The following is an 18,405-nucleotide window of genomic DNA, read 5'->3' as shown; positions in this document are numbered from 1 at the left end:
CTGCCGCGGGTCATTAGCAGGGAATGGATCAATGCACATGAGATGCCAGTGCATTAGCTTGATTTAATTATGGTATCTTTGAGGCCCCACTTTGCTTTGCTGTGCAACACATGAATGCGTAAATACCCGCCAATGTTGGCAGTTTGTGGAGTCGAAACGATTGATCTGCACTGCGGTTTTTAATCGAAACGTCGTTTTATTGTGGAGGGGGGTTTACGTTTTGGTGCTCTTGACATTGAAGATGTCATTACGTTATCTGGGTATGTACCATAAGTAATATAAAAATATTCAATGTACCTTGAAAGTCTGAACTCTGATCCGAGGTTGGTTCAGCTCGTCCTTGTGTTTGGCAAATTAGAAATACAATCAATCAATCAAATTTTATTTGTATAGCACATTTCAGCTACAAGGCATTTCAAAGTGCTTTACATCATAAACACAAAACACAAAGGCATGCAACATAGAATAAAATACCAAGGTTTTTTTTTTTTTTCCCCCTCTTTTTTCCCTTTCTTCCCCCTTCCCTTTGACACGGAATTTGAGCGCCTGTTACCGCCGGACTCCGCCGTCCGTTTAACCACGGGTATTCGCCGGGCCCCGTTGCCCACAACAGGAAATAAAAAAAATAAAAAAAATTACATACATATCCACAAAATCAAATCCATACATATTACATTTCAAATGCAACTCTAAACAAGAGGGTGAACTTGTATTCATCTGAGTAGCATGTACACGAACAGAGGTTTATATGGTGGTAGGTTTGACATATTCAATAAATTACAAAAAAGAGACTTGAGGAAGCACAGGAATTCCCTCCATTCTCTGCAATAGTTTTGCTTAAGCTATTTAAAACACTTTAAACACATTTACTTCTTTGATTGTTCACAAGAATATGATTGTGAAAGATAGGATTCTCTCAGTGCTTTCACTTAACTTCTGCACTGCATTGCTGGTTTCCTGTTTTCTTCTTCGCTGTAATTACCACAAGCTTTTAGCAGATGGTATCTTGTCCATGACTCAAACAGCCGTGATTCCTGAGAATGCCAAGCTATTTGCTTTGACTGAGAAACATGTTTTATTTAATGTGCAGACCGTATTATTAATAAATGTCTCATTTGGACATACTGCTTCAGTGCAGAGAGGTGTTATTGAATCACTTAGCGTCGTTCAGCAATACCTTCATCGACTTGTCCCAATCTACTGAAATGGTACAGAACAACCTTGCTGTGGCAAATATTCAAAGAAAGAAAAATTGATGAAGTCGAGTGGATCATTAGACGCAGGAGATCACAATGTGATTGGGAAGAGGTCAGCACCTGTATCACCTCTTGACAAACCCAGCAGCAGAGAAAACTGTCTAAATGTCAAAACCAGGAGTGGGTAAGTCCAGCCCGCCGGAGCAACTAGCCTTCAAAATTGAGTGCGTCTGTTCTCCGGCGCTCCTGAATCAAATGGCTGGATTCCCACAGCAGCACGTCCTTCAGATCCTGAGGCCTCCTGACGAGGCATTCATTTGATTCAGCAGTACTGGATCACGGATGGATCTGAAACACCAGCGGTTCTCGAGCACCGGACTTTCTATCAGCGGACACCAGGCCTTGGACTCTTGGCTGCTCGGCAGAATCTGCTTGTGTTGGTCGTTCATCAGAAAATAATGAGCTGAACGTTTGGAAGTGTGTTCAATGACTACATTTCTCTTGGCAACTCGCATGGCAGCCATAAATCTCCATCTACCAGTCAGTGTTTAGTGGCAGACGGGTGTTGGTAGTCCAGTTAGTCATACTGGTGTAAAGATGAGTCTATAGTCCATAGTTTAATATCCTTCGTATGTCTGTGCAGCTATAAATCCTCCAGGCTGTTATCTAGAGCATCGTTAGAAAACAGCATTGTGCTGCATTAGTTTCCTAAAGGTCAGCTTGAGGTGGAGCCATTCTTCGTCCACGCAGGCTCTCCTTCCCAACCATCTATTCATCATTTTTATCTTGGTACAAAATCCCAAAAGCTTGTGGTTTCTACAGAACTTTGAAATTCAGACCATTAAGAAATGTTGACGTTTCAGAGAATCCAGGCAGCATTCCAGGTAAATCCCAACTTTAATGCAGTATTTACTCACTTTTTAATGAAACACAACTTTTCTTCTAAAAGAAAGAACTGGATGAGGTTCTGAATGCATAAACATTTCCATTGCAGTGTGGGTGAGCGCTAAAAGATTTATTATTCACATGCAGTATCAGTGACTCTTTGGGAGATGCACCGAGTTTGCAAATGAAGACAGAAATGGACAAAATGAGAGCTAAAAGGGTGACACAGTGTTTTTTAGTATATTAATGCCTTCATTTTAGCACTAATGCCCAGAATTTAGCAAAATTATGATACCAATAGACATACAGTTGAACAAAAAGCAAGAAATGAACATGGGTTTGCCTTTTAAAGTGATCCTGTTGTTACTTTTATGCAACAGAAAAGGCAGCATCCAACCATCCTGGACCGGCTGTCCTTCATGTTTTAGATGCGTCTCTCATCCAGCACATGGCTGCGCAAACTCTCTTGGCCGTCAAGCCTGTTAGCCATCCTGTCATTTACATCAGGCAGGGAAACAGGCCAACATTTACGGCGGCGGACCCTGAGGAGAACCAGTCCAGGTGTTTACCTCTGCCAGAGTCAGCAGAGCCTTCCAGTGTCAGTGTTAGTGCCCTTTGGCTGCACTACGACAACAAGCTTCAATTTATTTCATCGGCGTTTCTGAGCTGAACCAATGAAAGTTTTAAAGTGTAGGGAGAGTGAGGCAAACTGTTTCCGAGAAGAAATCAGAAAAGTGAGTCATTTTGATTCAGTCACTGAGTCTCTGGGTGGCAACACTTCTGCTTGTTTCTCTTTCAAAAATGGCAGACTGCCTCAATGGGACCGTTCAGACTCCATGAATATGCATCGGTCTAAATCGTCCCATTTTAGCTCTAGCTGAGTTTCAGGAAGGTGAATCTCTGCACTAGTCCCGATCCGTCTGCAGACTCCAGCATATGCACGCCAATCTTGGCATGCGTTTAGCTCCATTTATCTTCTCATCCACTCTGACCAGCATCACTTGTCCCTGCCAACAGAAAGCCTCTCCACAGAATAATGGGCCAACATCATGTTTCACCAGCGGCGTAGCGCTGGCCGTGTGTCCCCGCCGTCGCATGTTGCAAACATCAAACGTGACTTCTTCTGTAATGTCTTCCAAATCTTTTGAATAAATGTACAACACATCGATTTTCACATCCTCTATTGAGAAGCTGAAAATGACCAGTGATATTTCGTGGCAGCAGCCTGGCCTTAAGTTGGATTGGTTTCAATCTAAAAACTGTTCCGACTTTGACCAAGATAACAACTTTTGTTTTCTTGCCTTGCCGCAAACGTAAAACTCAACCCTCTAATCGGAGTCCAGATACTGCAGGTAAAATTAGCCGACAGCGAGTTTGCCAAGAGATTAGGTTACATGGTGTCACATTCAAAGGATGTTGAGCAGAAACTGTACACCGTGTCTACAGATGCCACTGACCACAATTACACCCTGGGGTCTATTATCAACAGTAGATTTCCTTGAGAAGTTACGGGTTGTTGTTTTGCTCCTTTTGCTTTTTTCTCTCCCTCAATCTAAAGTTTTCTTGAACAACAATGTTCATCCTCTTCCTCTTGTTTGCTGTTTGTTACGCTTTTAACAAACAGCAAACAAAATGCTTGATAATTTAAAGCATTTTCCACTGATGGGTCAACCATTAAAAAAAAATTTTAAAAATCAACTTTCATATCTCCTCACTTTGGTTCTGCATGCGCTACTTTATGAGGTTCACAGTCATTTCTGGGTGCTGGATGTCATATTGCTCCTCAAGTCTCTCTCAAATATGCCCAGACACCTGTTGTCTGAATTCACACCATTCCTCCAGCCGAGGCAAGCAATGGATACTGTGCGAATCACACAATCACCCCCACAACCCACTTCCCAAAGCCGAACTTTAACACGCCGTCGCTCCTCTGGGGTGCGCATAATGCCACTCTCTGTTCTGGAGCTCAGGATCTGTTTTCGGTTCTCTGCTGTTTGGGTTTTATGGTCTGCGTAAACCAAACCGTCACCCATCGAATTTGCACTAGAAAAATTGAGGCAGATTCATTTTTATAGCACGTCGAATATAAAGACAAAATTACAAAAAACAAAAAAAACAAAATGCAGAACAGATTTGTTTGTTGCAGGAATAAAGATGGATACAAATTTTAAAACACTCTTCTGCAATATACAAAAACACGTACGTTTCTCAGCCATCGTTTTTTCAACAAACCAACTCGTTTGAAACAAATTCAATTAGAATGTAGAAAGATTCTTTCTGGTTCTCAAAAAAGATGAAAAGAAAGACAAAGATAAACACTGTCCACTGCTAACTGGACACTGACAGCTCAAAAACTCTATAAAGAACCAACAATAAATAGATAATTATAAAAATATATATTTTTATGTGGGGCCTGTGACTATATCTCAGAACAAATGAATGTACATAGTAAATGTGTAAAGCTGTGAAAAGAAGGCAAACAAAATAAATAAGTTTTAAAGAAATATAACTCAAAAAACTTTTCTTCCACTCTGACGGCTCTGAAAAGATAAAAGTGGTCCAGATGGGGCTGATGGAGGAACCTTGACAACTCAGTTGCTTCGGCAGCTCATGTCTTCCGCACCGTTCAGATCACGGGGCCGACACAGTAATCAATATCCTGCTCCCTCTGACGCGGCCTCCTCCCTGATCCCGTCTGCATGTTTTCTTCTGCCTCGTCTCGTTCCCATATCAGAACGTCGACCCGTTCCGCGCTGCAAAGGCGCGTCAATCATTCTGTCAGAACTCGGGAGTCTCCTGGTGCCGCTGGACTCTCAGTAGCCCGGCGTTTCCAGTCGGTGCAAAGCAACGGCCCGGAGACGAGACGTGCTGCGTTGCATGGAAATGCGCCAGATGAACCAGGGTTTGATGTTTTCCCAGAAACAGCGGGGAAATGTTCATAAACATGATTTTTTTATTTTTTTTTTTGCCTGAAAGAGCAATTATTAAGAAGCCACAAACAGAAACTAAAAGGAAATTATGTTGGACCGGATCTCACATCATCCAGGAAGTAGTTCCTTTTGCTGTGTTGTTGAAATCTTCCTCTGCTTCCATCTCTCTCTGCAACATTTCCATTCTCTCGTTTCCTTTTATCTACCTCTCCGTTATGTTTCTCTCACCGTCCTGAACAAACTCCCTCCTTCCACTCTCTACCCTCCAAGTGTGAGGAAGACGGCAGGAAAGTTGTGCTGACTCGGCAAAGCAGGAGCGGCATCAAGGTCAAAGGAAGCCGAGCGTTTGAACTCTTCTCTCCGTTCTCTCTTTCACAAACAGACATGTTTGTGAAAGAGACACTGGTACTGTCTTCAAGTGTAAAGACAGTATACTGTCTTTACACTTAATTCATTTATTTTTACCACCGAGCGCTTTTCCCTCTTACTCGTTCCTCTCCCTTCATTTCTCTTAAGGCATTTTCTGATCAGCAGTGAATGTTGAACACTGCATTTTCTGCGTTTAGCTGAAATGAAACGTTCCTAAATGGCGGCTGAAACTGACGCTGCTCAATGAAAAGGTTTTCTAGTGAAACGCAGCGGGACAATTGCCGACTGCAGCTAATCCTCAACGCCTTGCTCTTCCCTTATGTGGAAGTTTAATACTTTCCAAAAGAGTTAAATTCGTCTTAGTCGAGCCGTGAAAGCAGCAGGAGGAATATTTGCATTCGTAACGTTGTGAACTCTGAGAGGTGGGGTAAATAACTTGGATTATTTATGGGATGAATTGATCTGCAGGTGCAGCTTTGATTCTAAAGGTTCAAGTGATGGAAGAACTAGAGATACGTGTGGATTTGAGACGATTTGATTTGGGCAAGAAAATCTCCAAAACTAGAGCAAAAATTTGTTAGGAAACAGTTTGAGAACGAGGTGTTGAGTTGGACTATAAATGTGGGTGAAATTCTTTGGTCCGACATCTTTGCTTTAGGATTTTGATCTGCGTCGTCAGCTGGTAGGAAATGCAGTACCAGCAACAAATTAGGCAGATGCCCGGTCCATCAGTCATTTCTATTGATTAATTTGACTGGGAGTTGAGATTTAAATGTGTTGTTAACTTCGATCTGATCGGACGATGAGGGGAAGTGGGGCCTCCTGCGATGGAGTTCCTGCTTTTCATCCAGCAAAAGTTATAAATCTTTCATCCGTCCAGAAGGATTTGAGAGACTTTTAATATACCTGACACGTCTCTCTTTTTTTGTTTTTCTATTTTGTAAACAAAGATGGAGCCACTGATGAAAGTTGTGCTGCATAAAAATGCCCGAAGGTCAAATTGCGTCATTAACTCGTTATTTAAATAGATTTCTCGAGGGAGCATCAGTATCAACACGCTCACCCGATAATATGTTTTTTTTTTCCCACAATGCATCACAAAGCCGTGAATGACAGCAGGATGAGTCAGGAAGAAACTTTTTAGTCACACTTTTGTGTTGACTTTTCAACAGAATCTCATTTAAGGTGAACCTCGATGCAAGAACATGGATGGAAAATGAGGATTTTGCCGTTTTAACAGAAGGGTCGATGTGCGAATCAGTAATTCAGTGTGAATCTTAAAAAAAAAAAAAGAAATCGGTGCGTCTGCGGGATGTTGGCTCACCTGCACTCGAGTTCAAAGGACTCGCATCTCATCTGTCTCCACACCTCGTCTCATCAGCATCGCTCTCTTGTCTCCTCCAAGGAATTCTGCTACCACCTCCACTTTACCTTCCCTGGTTGATCCAAGAGAATCATTTTCCTTTGTCCCGAGTTACGTGACGTGGAACCGAATGTTTGCTTAAGTCCCGGTTCTGGAAGGAAAGTCAGAATTAAGAAATTAATGCGGCCAAAGTGAGACAAAGAGGTCTGGAAGTTTTATACTGTATGCATTCCTTGACCTCTCTGAAGTTTCGACTCGTATAACGAGCTTTACTGCATTGTGATGTCAAAATCTCGCAAAGCTCCTCCGATGAGGGATTCAAATGCCCTCGTTCAAAAGCTCGCCACCGATCCGGGGACGGTTTGCGTCGGCCCAGAGAGCCGCCCAGGACCGATCGACTACAGATGAGTCGTGTTTGAAGTGGCTTCTGTTCCACATTTGTATTCCAGTCACTTCGGAGACCCGTCTCCACATGAGCTCTCCGGTCTCTACAGCAATACATCGACGAGTTCGGGCTGATAAACCGAGCCGCGACAATGTGGAGACAGGCCAGTAATTTCTGGCGGTGAGACAACTGGGATCGTTATTTTAACTCACGACGTCAAGAGTTTTGCAACTGGATGGACGTGAGGCAAAGTTTGTTCCCAGCACTTCTTCCTTTCTCCTCATTTGGATCCATCCTTCTCTTCCTCCCTTTTGTTTTTTTTGTTTTTTTGGTGAGTTCACAGGTTTCTCTTGCTCTCCTGTTTATCATCACTATTTTATCTTCTTTCTTTTATTATCTACCTTTGTCTTCCACATAAACATTTTCTTTCCCCACTTGCCTCTTGACTCCAGTGGGAAACAGGTGGAAGAGAAAATATTGTCACATTTTGGGCAAGTAGGAATAGTTTTTATTTTCTATTTAAGGAGTTTTACTCTTAGTTAAGGAAAACGCCAAGGAAAGCATTGATTATTTTACTTTAGTTTAATTTTTTAATTTTTTTTGGGCTCACAGAGCTGCTAATCTAGAGCAATCAATCATTCAAGTTCTGGAGGTAAAGATTGCAGAGGCTGTTATTGTTAAAGATAATTTCTTAAAAGTCTAAAATGTTCAAGAAAAAAAAATACTTAAAGCTCGACTCCAAACTGAACCTGAACTAGCTGATCCAGATTCTGATGCCAATTGATTTATTTTGTTTTTATTTATTTTACATTTCATGAAGAAGGAAGTAGGACTCAGTACATTTTGTTCTTATATTTTGTACGCCCCTCCCCCACTTGTTGGTAAACACCCCTGGTCAGCTGGCTGGAAAAAGTTATTACACTTTTCAATGATGTACAGAAAAGTCAACTTACTTGTAACTACTGTACAATGAAGTTATAAGAAAGAAACTGGTAACTTGATTGTTACCAGTTATCGTACTATTAAGTAACCTAATTACATAAGTAATTAACCTTAAACTAAGCAGTTTAAACAGGAGCCAGTTTAAGCTGACTAGAAGTGAAATTCTCTGGACGAAAGTCCAAAATTTGCAAGAAAAACCCCACAAATACATTAGTTTCTAAAAATTTCCAGAAAAAAACAAGAACATTTCTGTTTGTAAAATAGTAAATGTTCTACAATTTTTCAGAAAAACCTGCTTTTGTTTTTTGTTTTGTTTTTTTTAGCTGGGGAAAGTTATTGTTATTCCAAATATGTAGATATTTAATAGACACGTTTGAATAGCAACAATCATACGATGTATAAAAAAATAAAAACCAATTTTAACTGGAAATAAATGTATTTATTATGAACATATTTTATACTTTTGTAGGAATTATTGTTATTTGACTCCTATCTTTTACCATGAGGTTATTACAGTGTGAGGATCTATGACCAGATAAAGTCAAATCGCGCTTCGTCTTGTCTTTACGAGTCAAGGTTTGACCTTTCACCTCATCAGAAACCTTCAGTGGAGCTTCGCAGCTCAAGTTCATTTCAAGACCTTCATCCTTACACGTTGAGTTTGAGAGGGCCATAAAAAAAGAAGAAGAAAGATGGCGCAAGGTCTCGTAATTATTCACCGACGTTACCAAGAGCCTTAGAGGAACAAGCGCTTGATGGAAATTAAAAGTGAAAATTAAAAGTTTAAGAGAGAGAGAAGAGGAGGAGATCAGAGACGAGGCGGAACAGAGGACAAAGCAAGGTCCCCCGGGTGGGGAGGCGGTGTGAGAAAACGAGGAGGAGAAAGCCAAGCGGAGGAGGGGCTCAATAAGCCTGTCTGGATCAACGGGGGCTGGAGATGGACGATTATTAATAGTAATGTTTGATTAGCATGAGCCGGGCTGGAAGGCGATACGGCGGCGGAACATCACCGCCGGGAGCCCATTTTTCATCCCAAAAATAGTTGTGGAGGACATGTATAAAACAAAGAGCAGAGCCTCTGATCTTTCACTGGACACCCCCTGCTGCGCCGACCCAACCCCCCGACCCACATCCACAACCGTCCACCAGCCAGTAACAAGGTAAAAACCAAGGGGCATGATTTAGCTGTGGAGTTTCATCCTCTTAACTGAAGCAGCTAATTTATTCAAAAAACATTTTTAACAAAAACAAACAAAAAAGACTTTTCCGGGAAAGCCGGGTTGCTCTAACGCAAGGCTGATATCCACATTTTGAAGTGGTTTCAAGAAAGTACAGCAAGAGATTAACATGAAAGTCTTTGGAGAAATGTCCTAGAAGGCAATTTAGCCTCTTTCACGTCCTCCTTCATTAAAGCAGATCAGATTAAGATACAGCGAGAGCGTATCTGCACAGTAATTGCTTCGTGGAACTAAAAAGTTAAAGTTGGCGCGGTATGTTGTTCTTGTTTGAAATTTTCCAAGGACAAGTTTGAGTCGCACCTTTTGGGACGGGAAAAGCGTCTCTCGTCGACGTCGCGTTGACGCCTTCGGTTAGACGAAACAGTAAATGAAGCGGACCGAGTAAATCATAACTCAAGAGCAATAAACAACGGTAGACTGAACCTTAAATATCCACCATCAGAACAACATGGAGTCTCATCCGAAGTGTCCGAATGAAACACCTGTGTCTTTAAATACCGCTCTTTCGGCGTGAGATCGACTGAACTTTTCATTTGTTTAGGAATATTTCATGCAAAAGTGATTCTGTGTGCTTCTTTCACTACATTTTAATTCACATTTCAATGTGAAATTGTGGAATATTTTGTCTTCATAAGGGTTTGTTACCTAAATCTAATCCATTCCAATAAGCTGATTGATGTGATAAAAACTTTCTCTGTCTCTTTCCCTCGAAAGGCCTGCGTCCTAATGTGATATTTACAAAAGAGCTGACGAAGTTTAAATTAGGTGTCATGCATGCATTGTGGAGAGAGTCCGTTCACATTTGGAGAGCTTTAGGGAGCAATGTTTCATCGGTTGCAAACTGAAGCCAGGATAAGTATGTTTTCGTTTCCAAAGTAAATTTGCTCTTCAAAATAAAACAAACATGCTCTCAATGTGAAAACCTTCAACAACAATAAAAAAGCTTTTTGCTTCCTTTTTTATTTTTGGTTTCCAGGATGCGTGCTTTTCTTGCGATTCTACGTCTATTTGCTAGAAAAATCTCGGAAAGCTTCACACAGGACAACACAGCCGACGAAGGCAAGAACCAACAGTGATCAGATTGACGAGCTGTAAAGCTGACGGTGAGGATGATTTGAAAACGTGTCGGTACTTTTGCACCTGTCCGCGGCCTCCGCTCTCCACACTCATCCTCCTGTGCTTGACTGCTGTTCCTGTGCCGAACCTGCCAGAGGATTAAACAGTGGACAGCGGCGATAACAGCCAGATGATCCCCAGGCCTTCGCAGTGAGGCTCTCTCTTTGTGCAGTGGCGCGTAGCTGCATGCACGCACAATAAAGGTGTTTGTTTCTCTGCGGGTTTTTCTCTTCCTGTTTGAAATTACATCAATAGGAAATAAAACCCGCGCTGAAAGGGAGTTGGTTTTTAAAATGAGCCTCGGTTCACATGAAATTCCTTCACAAAAAAAAAAAAAAAAAAAAAAAAAAATATATATATATATATATATATAGTTATCACTTTGTGAATGGCTTGTTGAAGTCGTTCTTGTTTTCTAATTTATCTGTCTAGATCAGGGATCAGTGAGCTTTTCAAGCAAAAATGTCATTTTTTCCCCCGCCTATGTTCAGATAAACAAAATTAGCTTAGAGCCACAAAAGCTATAAGAATTTTATTTTATTTTATTTATTTTTTTACAATATCTGCTATTGGAAAATTTTTCACATTTTTTAATTCAACTATTTTGATTTTCTTATGTCTCACAACAAATTTTTGAAAAACATGTAAAAAAAAGAGGGGGGGGGGAGGAAAAAGCAAAAACAGATTTGCAAAAATGAAAAGGAATATTAACTTTACTACTGGTGTCATTCTTTGTGGAAATGTTATATATACACACATAAGTGCATGGAAACGCCTTAAAACTGGTGAAACCACCTGTTGTGTAATATCACTCCACGCCACTAGGTGGAGCCACCGATGAGAAGTAAATGTGGAATGAGTACAGTGATGTTGCAAAATACATTTCTGTAAATTGCTCCTTCGTTTAGTTCAATATGCAACGTTAATAAATACACAGTTATATGTGTCTTATATTACACCACCATGTTCAATATTAGCTTTTGATGTTAGAACATTGCTCTAGGCGTCAGCATTCTTGGCAAACATGTGGCCCTGAAGCTGCAGGTCGGAGGCCCCTGCTGCACTCACCAGCTCTCCACTGTCTAATCGCAATCAGGAAGTAAGACAAGTCAAGTCTTGAAGGTGTCTTGGGTTTGTTGTAGATCACGTCTTCTGATGAAATGACCATACTGAATATCTGTGCCCTCGATTACAGCAAAGGTTGTATTTTTTTAATGTAGATTTAGAAAGGTTGGCTTTTTGTTGCTGGTGTATCCGGCTGCTTTGAAGAGCAGCATTAGATACGGATTTATGTTTTTTTTTTGTTTTGTTTTGTTGGTGTGCCCTGACTAAAGGAATGCATGTGTGATTCTTTCTATGTGGTAAAGATGATGGATTTATTGGCTTATCAACAACCAATACAACCATGGATACAAGACTGGACTTTGACTGGACCGTCCTCACACATTAATAAGGCTCATAAATATATTTCTACAATTAGGGGTTGTTGTCCTTCTGAAAGACTCTAGCTCAAAGACTCCTGCAGCTTCTGTCGGGTTTTATTCTCGGATCGCACGCAATGTGTTTGAGGTGTTTGATTTCTGTAACTCGCAGTATTTGGATTCTGAACCAAGCTGTGATTTTTTTAAAGGTTTAAATATTTGATTTTTTTGTGGTTTTAAAGAATTGCTTTCCACTTTTCACGATCTTATAAAGGTCAGGTTAATAGTTACCTGTTTGATCATTGTTCTCCCGCCTGACCTCTCTTGTCTAGCGGAGGAAATGACTCGGTGGGTTTTCTGTTGAGTTAGTCTTCTTTTTTATTTTATTTTTTTTTTGGATCAGAGCTTTAATGTTTGGGATGTGGCTTCATTTTGATCTAAAATGACAAAGCCAACTTACTGAGCCACGCAATCCTACCAAACAATGCCTATAGTTCAGTGGGTTTGTGCCGGAACCATCACAGTTAGCAGAAACAAAAACTCAAATCCTCTAAAGTGAAATCTAATCCCTGCTTTTCTGCCTACGCAGCAGTATTGTGTTTCTCTGCGTCGCCTCCCTCCGAACGCCTCTCACTTTATCCGAGCCACTTTAACAAACAGGCACTCCAACAAGCATGGAAGAGCTTGGGTTTCTTGAAACGGAGGCAAGTTGTTCTCTAAGCCTCCTTGGCACAAGTCGTCTTGGTGCTTCAGTATAAATACACACACGTTCACACTCATGCAGCTGTTCCAGTGGACCGGGGAGCTGGCGGCTGCGCGGGACCGGTCAGGTTTCCCACACCTACCGACAGCATTACGGACACTCAGATCCTCAGGAGGGAAACAATCTTCTATTTTCTTCAAAGGGCGCGAAGCTGAAACTCCAGAGTTGGAGACAAGAGCATGGATGATATTTGATCCACCATTAATGTGCGTTGATAGTTGTTTACCATATATGGCGTGAAGACTCCACTATAAGCTGACATTCAGGTTAAATCATCGCCTTTGTCTGACTGCCCACATTAAAAGTGGACAACTTGACTTTTTGGTTAGATTTGAAACTACGTTTGTTTTCACCAAATGTAAAAACAAAATACTTTTTGTTTCAAATTAATATCTTTGACTCCTGTTAGAAATGTAATTTAACAAGAGTGGCATGGTACGCACAAACCTCTAGCTTATAATGCTTTAGGCTGCGGGTGTAATGTGCTGGTTGTTCATCAGAAAAAGCTCCTAACCAGCAACGACGTCAACTAAATGGCGCGTTAGCAGCACCGTTAGCACGAGACGTAGCAACGCAGCGTCGTAGAAAACGGAAATAGAAAAGACTGTTGGTAACAAACGGCAGCGGCGCCTGTTCATTACGGAACATCTGGATTCTTCACTCGCGTGGCCATGAGGTCGTCTTCTCCCACTGGCCGCGGCTCGAACTTTTGCGTTTTACCTGTAACAGTGCCACAGTACGTAAACGAGAGGTTTTTTTTATTAACTTCCTGTACTTTTAGGTCTCTCCGATACAACAGCACCACACTGATAAAAAAGAGAATTACAACCAGTATGTGAAATAAAAGTAAAACCGGGTTTACGAATGTATTTACAGATACCCTGGTTATACATAGAAGGGCTGAAACTGATGGTGGAGATGCAGAAATCTCATGCAGATGTTGCTGCATTGGGGTAGGATGGCAAAAAAATCAACAGAATTGGATTTTTTATTTATTTATTAGGTCGTAGGAGTGGTGTAACTTCATACTGTAATGAGGTTTTCCACTTTTTTCGCGATCTGGTGACGTTTGGATAACCGTGGATGTTACTGAGACTTTCATTGCTTTTATTGTCAATGAATAACAAACATCAGTGGATGAATGTACTCACGTTGTACGGTTCTACTCGCGTTGCGGTAAATCTATATTCTCCTCCTCGTTTTGTCTTGAATTGTTTGTTTGGGGATATCTTTGCGCTAAAGGTCAGAGAAGAAGTCGGGCCTTTTACAGTGACAGAGGACTGGATGTGTGGCCCACACAAGTTAAGCACTGTTCATTATTGATCTGTGTGTGTGCACCAGGGTGTTACCGGACTAGATAACACCAAGCCTCTGCAGACGCTCATACATCACCAGAGCTCAGTTTGACACCAGAGGAGAAAATCTATGAACTACGTCATAAAGTCAGGAACACTTGACTTATTTCTTCGTACTTGTCTGAACCGCCCAGCTTGATTGGCTTGTTTTTGTTTTGTTTGGGTTTTTTTTAACATAAAATCCCCAATTTGTGTTGTGTTTGTAGCAGAAAAAAACCACATAAACAAATCCCATGTGGTGTCAAATTCAAAAAGCCGGTGATGGCGTGAAAGTAAAGCCAAGTGGAAGCGTGAATATTTTTCAGTTTCTCCTTCGCTCTGCAGTGAATGGGGTTTTTTCCTGCTTGGCCAAGTGGACGTCTGATGAAAGTGTGTGATAAGTGTTCCCATTTCACACTTACTGAGCAAAACTTGAAAACACAGCTTCACTTAACTCTGTTGGTTTTGCTTAAAAAAAAAAAAAAATTTATGGTTTTGCAGCCCTTTAGTGCTTTTTGCATGACATTTTTTGGCCCAAACTGTCATCAAGTCTCTTTGGTTTTGTTGGCTCCAGTTGTCTCAAACTTTACCCATCAGCGATTGCGTCGCACTGGACGCTCGCAAAACAATTACGACTGGAAGGTTAGCTCAAATAGTTGAATCGGAAATCATGTCAAATCTAATGACTGCAGGTCACACAGAAATGTTTCCCCTCAACAATTTGTTGCTCGTTCCCTCAGACGCCCTTCATAGTCCTGACTTCCTGCTGTGTGTGCGCCCGCAATATGAAGAGGTGAAAAAGGGGCATTGCCGGAGGGTGCCGACTTCATAAGTGGCGATCGTGTTCAGTCACACACCGAGCAAAAAGCCAAAGTGCCGCCGAGGGCCGGGCTCGGCTTTCACAGGGGAGACTCTGCGTGTCGACGGGTGAAATCCCCCAGCAGAGCTTCAGAGACAGCAGAAGCCTTGGCTGCAATATCACACCGTTGGAACAAACGCACATCTGTCGTTTCCACGTTTGTTTGTTGGAGATGTCGGATTCCACAGCTGGCATCAATGAACTAGTTTCTTGATCGTTTCCCTCTACCTCCACCTGCCGCAGCCGCCCTTAGCTTTACACCTTTTCTAAACTGTCTCCAATCCATTTGTCACCCATCTCTTCCCTCTCGCATGTCCTGATTTCCTGCTCCATTTCTGGAGCGCACACCGGTGTAACGCGAGAACGTTTCAGTTCTCTCTCTCTCTCTCTCTAACCTTGTTTTTCACCTTGTCCTTTCTGTTTCCCCCTTTCCTTCCTTTTCTCCCCTTCCTGTTATCTCCGCAAGCCAAGATGGCAATGAGCAGCATCCTCAACGCCGACGACATCAAGAAAGCTCTCGACGCATTTGCAGGTAAAAAAAAAACCCGCACAAAACAAAGAAACATTCCCCGTGGATCCGTGAAATCCAGCTTGGATTCCTCACAGCCCAGTCAAATCAAAAAGAAGTTTTGTTGAAAACAAAAGTTTTGTGTGCGTGGCAGAGACCTTGGAGTAGGATCACAGTTTTGGGTTTTGATATTTTTTTACATGCAGATTTCAATTTAATACCATTTTCATTCAGTTTTCATTAAATCAGTTGTTTTGTTTTTTTCTCAACCCCACAGATTCTTCGTCGAGTTCGGCTCAGGAATGTGTTCTGACATTAAACATTAAAACATTACTTCACACCCAAATCCTTCCAGGGGTCAGAATGATTCTGGAATGAACTGCATGTTTGTCTGTTTAAATCAGTTCACTTTGCAGCAGAGAGGCCTCCCTGCATAAATGAGCCGAGTCTTTTGTATCAGAGGAAATGTATTCTGAGCAAATAAAAATTGTATGCATGTCTACTTTTACTTTTTTTTTCAGAACACAGAAGGCTTTCAGTTTATGGAATAGAAATGGTGAGCGGATAATTGTTAGAGTTATTTAAAAACAATAGAATCACATTTAAAGGAGGGAAACTTGCTGCTCCAAAGCTCCTGCAAGGCAGGTTTTTCTTTCTCCATTTTTGGTTCGACTTTAGAGGAAACCGTGTCGCTGTGGACAGGAATATTAAAGAGGAGGAAACCATTTGTACTTTTGTCTTTTAGCTTTTCTTTTTTTATTAATCCACCAATCAAAGCCACAAAAATGGTTGGCTAGTGATTGATAAGTCGGATCAATTTATTGCCATGAATGCAGAGAATCAAAGATTAAACCACACTAATCCGCAATATATCCAGTCGCAGGTTCTTTACTATCGTCAAGGGCTTCGTTTTATTTTTTCACGGCGAATACGCCTCCTTCTGCATGCCGGCTCGTATTTCACCTTATCTTTCGTGGACCATGAGTCCCGTTGTCTGTGGAAGAAGACGCGTCACGGAGCCAAAGGCGCGGAGATAACACCGGGAGTTCTGACGCTGAAGCATTTCCTGTGTCTTGTCTTTCTTTCTGAAGTTGCCGACTCTTTCGACCACAAGAAGTTCTTCGAGATTGTTGGTCTGAAGTCCAAATCCCACGACGACGTGAAGAAGGTCTTCACGGTGCTGGACGCCGACAACAGCGGCTTTATAGAGGAAGAGGAGCTCAAGTGAGAAAAAAAGAAAAGGCAACACACAAATCTATGGAGTGGAAATGGTCTCAAAAATACCTGGGTGTGTGCGTGTGTGTGGAATACTGGATTTGTAATCTGTGTAAGCATCTTTGGGTACTTTCAAATGTCAAACGCATACACAGTCACACACAGTCACATATGAAGAAATTGTGAAAACGAAATAAAAGTACACTCACAAAATTACTATTCCTACAAATGTTACATTTCTACACACTTCTTTTTTTAATTTTTAACTACAACCTGATCCACAGAAGCAGCTATGCAAAGTTACACACAAAGATGCTCGCACAGACTACAAATCCAGCATTGTACGCGCACAGGTGTTTTGAGACTATTTTCACTCCATACAAACGCCGCTGAAGTCTGAGGCACGTTTCCTGACTGAATCCTCCGTTTCCTGTTCCCGGCAGATTCGTCCTGAAGGGTTTTGCCAAGGATGGCAGAGACCTGACAGACAAAGAAACCAAAGCGTTTTTAAAAGCGGCCGACAAGGACGGAGACGGCAAGATTGGAATCGATGGTAAAAACGAAATCCGGCTGCGAAAGTCTGACTCAAAAAGACACGCAGAGGCAGCTTGATGAGGCAAAAAGTAACTCCAGCAGAAACCTGGTGTCTTTAGTAAAATAGATCCACTTGGGACTGAAGGAATCAATTTCCCACACCGTCTTTTTCTTCTGGCTTATTTTGTAATGTTTTGTCAAACTTCACAAACTTTTGTTGTGCATGAGTGTCAACACTAAAAGACCAATTTCAAGGCACTAAATCAGGAAGTAAAATTTCCTTTAAATCATATGATATATATATATATATATATATATATATATATATATATATATATATATATATATATACATAGCACTTTATATGCTAAATCAATCATTTACAGCTTTGATCAAGTACATTATAAAACAACACTGCCTGGAAAACACATAATACTGTCCCTTTAACTAATTAATTCAAGGTCTCCTAGGTGGTGCGGGGGTTAAGCACGGCCCACAGAAAGAGGGCTGGTCGAATCCCGGCCTGGTGACCCCTGACCTCTCTCTCATATCATGTCTGAGCTACTAGAGCCATAAAAAACAAAAATTCAAATACTTTCCCCCAAAGGATTTGTGTGCCCAAACCATAATTTGATGAGAAAGTGTTTATCTCACCTTTTGAAGAAAACATGTCCAAGAGTTAGAAAAAGTTTGAGTTGTGAGCTGATGAAGCAGCCGCATCCGTCCGTCCAGCTCTGGACTGACGGATGTGTCGGTCTGCGAGGGACTAACTCGAAGCTCTCGCCTGCTTTCTGTTTCCCCAGAATTCGCCGCACTCGTGAAGGAATGAGCAGCCGCCCACCGCCGTGACGGATCGCCTCCCAGCCCTTTGCTCGCCGTCCCGACTCCACGCCGCCTCCACCTCACCGCGGCCCGACCCCGGGCCAGAACCCGCTCCAAGCGCTCCTTCCCTTTAACCTCAGCCTCACTGCTGTCTCCACGAAGTGAAACACCGCAGGCTCGTCCCGCACCGCAGCTTAATCGTTTGTCCCGTTTTGCTTTTTTTTTTTTATATACAAACTCTTCACGTTTCTGTTCGTGTATAAGATACGAGACACTCCTGCAACTAAAGTTTGTAACTCTGAAGCATATGTAGATATTTACAGAGAGCATCTCCTTCAACCTCCTGACCTGGCCGTCTGTCTAACCTGCTCGTTTCTTCTCTTCTCTGTGTCGACGTCACCGAGGCCCCCCGCCTCCTCTTACGCCGTCGTCCCGTCCATCCACCTGCTCTCCATCTGTCACTTTATCCCCCGATAGTGAGCTGTTGTACAAAAAAAAAAAAAAGAAATCAAAACGAAAACACAA

General features: G+C 41.8%; 1 protein-coding gene across 3 annotated transcripts in view; it reads left to right on the top strand.

Annotated features, from left to right (window-relative positions):
- pvalb6 (parvalbumin 6) overlaps positions 1-18,405 on the top strand; it is a 35,126-nt gene extending 16,721 nt beyond the window's left edge. Inside the window, exons 1-5 of one of the 3 annotated variants that reach the window (XM_055035420.1) lie at positions 9,052-9,230; positions 15,273-15,333; positions 16,401-16,533; positions 16,968-17,077; positions 17,862-18,405. In XM_055035420.1, coding sequence (XP_054891395.1) covers positions 15,273-15,333; positions 16,401-16,533; positions 16,968-17,077; positions 17,862-17,887 — 330 coding nt within the window. In that variant the 5' untranslated portion in view covers positions 9,052-9,230 and the 3' untranslated portion in view covers positions 17,888-18,405. Of the gene's footprint in view, positions 1-9,051; positions 9,231-15,267; positions 15,334-16,400; positions 16,534-16,967; positions 17,078-17,861 lie in introns of those variants that run through there. The other 2 variants (XM_055035418.1, XM_055035419.1) reach the window with 2 other exon arrangements.

Source organism: Poeciliopsis prolifica, unplaced genomic scaffold (genome assembly GCF_027474105.1).
Source record: "Poeciliopsis prolifica strain line A6 unplaced genomic scaffold, Auburn_PproV2 SCAFFOLD010, whole genome shotgun sequence".
NCBI classification, from domain to species: domain Eukaryota; kingdom Metazoa; phylum Chordata; class Actinopteri; order Cyprinodontiformes; family Poeciliidae; genus Poeciliopsis; species Poeciliopsis prolifica.
This window is presented reverse-complemented; position numbering and strand designations above follow the sequence as displayed.